Source organism: Chiloscyllium plagiosum, unplaced genomic scaffold (genome assembly GCF_004010195.1).
Source record: "Chiloscyllium plagiosum isolate BGI_BamShark_2017 unplaced genomic scaffold, ASM401019v2 scaf_11340, whole genome shotgun sequence".
NCBI lineage: Eukaryota > Metazoa > Chordata > Chondrichthyes > Orectolobiformes > Hemiscylliidae > Chiloscyllium > Chiloscyllium plagiosum.
The window spans coordinates 1-1,864 of record NW_025209655.1 but is presented as its reverse complement, the minus strand read 5'-3'; the positions used below and the strand labels follow the sequence as shown (position 1 = coordinate 1,864).

General features: G+C 42.3%; 1 protein-coding gene across 1 annotated transcript; it reads left to right on the top strand.

Annotated features, from left to right (window-relative positions):
* Positions 1–360: 360 nt before the first annotated feature.
* Positions 361–1,861, top strand: LOC122546809 (hemoglobin subunit beta-like; the record flags this gene model as incomplete). The annotated part of the gene is made up of 3 exons (XM_043685436.1): positions 361–516; positions 991–1,183; positions 1,768–1,861. Coding segments are annotated over exons 1-3 (376 nt in total), but the record flags the coding sequence as incomplete, so codon positions are not given.
* Between the last annotated feature and the right edge of the window lie 3 nt (positions 1,862–1,864).

The following is a 1,864-nucleotide window of genomic DNA, read 5'->3' as shown; positions in this document are numbered from 1 at the left end:
TGTAAGAAATGAGACCCAGTGACTTGAGATGTTGATTTGGCGAGGCCGGTGGCTTGCTGGTGCCAACTTGTTCAGATGAAGTGGGCACAGGAGTGCATCCTTGGAGGGTCTTAACATCTTTCAATTGGTTGATTAAAACAATTATTATTCAGCAAAATACTATGACTACTCTTTGTATTGACTGGACAGGAGTGAGCCAGGAAGGACTGATTAATGTTCAACATGTGGTTGTCTTAATGCTGAAACATAGAAGAGTGCTACCCAGAGATAGGACATTAGGGTCCCACCCAGCCCAAAAAGGTTCAGCCTATGACATTGGGATTTAGCTTTGGGGAAGGGCCCTGTAACAGAGCATAAAAGGAGACGAACTTCAGGGACAACACAGCTTCTTCGTACAAGGGAAAGCAGTGACCTCTTAACAGACAAAATGGTGCATTGGACTGACAAGGAGACAGCTGAGATTGCAAAATGGAACACTTTGGATTGTGACGATCTTGTTTGCAAAAGCCTGAAGAGGTACAGCTTTATTTTCATTTGAATGCTTCCTTTGGATTAGATGAGATTCCCTACAGTGTGGAAACAGGCCCTTCAGCCCAACAAGTCCACACCAACCATCTGAAGAGTAACTCACCCAGTCCCATTTCTCTCTGACTATTGCACCTTACACTATGGGCAATTTAGCGTGGCCAATCCACCTAACCTGCACATCTTTGAACTGTGGGAGGAAACCCACACAGGCAGTCACCCGAGTCTGGGATTAAACCTGGGACTTTGGTGCTGTGAGCCACCATGTTGCTTTACATTTACACAATTCTCTTGACATGCGCATGTGTTTGTGCAGGAAGTTCATATCAAAGGATTCATTGCAGTTTCAGTCACACTGCTGTAAAATGGAGCTACAGTGCAAAATATTCATTGATTAGCTTTGTGATGTAGAAATGCAATCTGGAACTTGGCATTAAATCGAATCATTGTGCTTTTCCTCTCCAGGATGTTTACTGTCTATCCTTGGACTTACCGTTACTTTGACAAAAGGGAAAATTTTACAGTTGAAGGCCATGCGAAAAAAGTGTCAGGCAAGATTATTGAAGCTGTCCTTGATCTTAATAACATCAAGGAAAATTTTGTAGATCTCAGCAAGTTCCATGCTAACGTTTTACACGTGGATTCTGGAAGCTTCCATGTACGTATCAAATTTTCTTCTTTATATATGTGTTCCAATTTCATTGAAATTGTGTTGTAACTGCAAACTAATCCTGGGTCAGCATTGACATGACACTCGGTCAACTGAGACTCCCGGGAAAAGGGGGTGTGTAGTTTCCAGCGAGAGACTTACTCTCCTCCTACTTTTGCTGCAAAGTCAATTTGGGGCATTACTCTGGAAACGGAGTGCACAGGTCAGTAAGCCTCAAACACTTCATTCTGACCAACTTGATCTGCTCGTTGGCTCATATAATGCTTTACACAGCAGCACAAGCTGATCTGAACGAGTACTTATTACTCACTGTTCCATAGACTTATTTGTAAAGTTCAGGGTCAGGATATGTGGTGATACACTTTAGTGGGAAGGTGGGACTTGAACTAGGATTTCTGTCTCAGAGGTGGCGATACTACCACAGAACCGCACCATTCTGAGGACACTGAGATCTTTCCTGTCATGATTAACATATTTTCTGCCAAAATGCTAAAGTGCAGTAAGTTTAAAGTTTAACCTATTGGTGCACACTTTATTTTCAATGAACTAAGGTTTTTTACTTCTCTTTCTAGCTGTTGACTGACTGCATTATCATCGAATTGTCTGCTCAGAACCGAGGAAATTTCAATGCAAAGGTCCATGGGATATGGCACAAATTTTTTGCTGTGC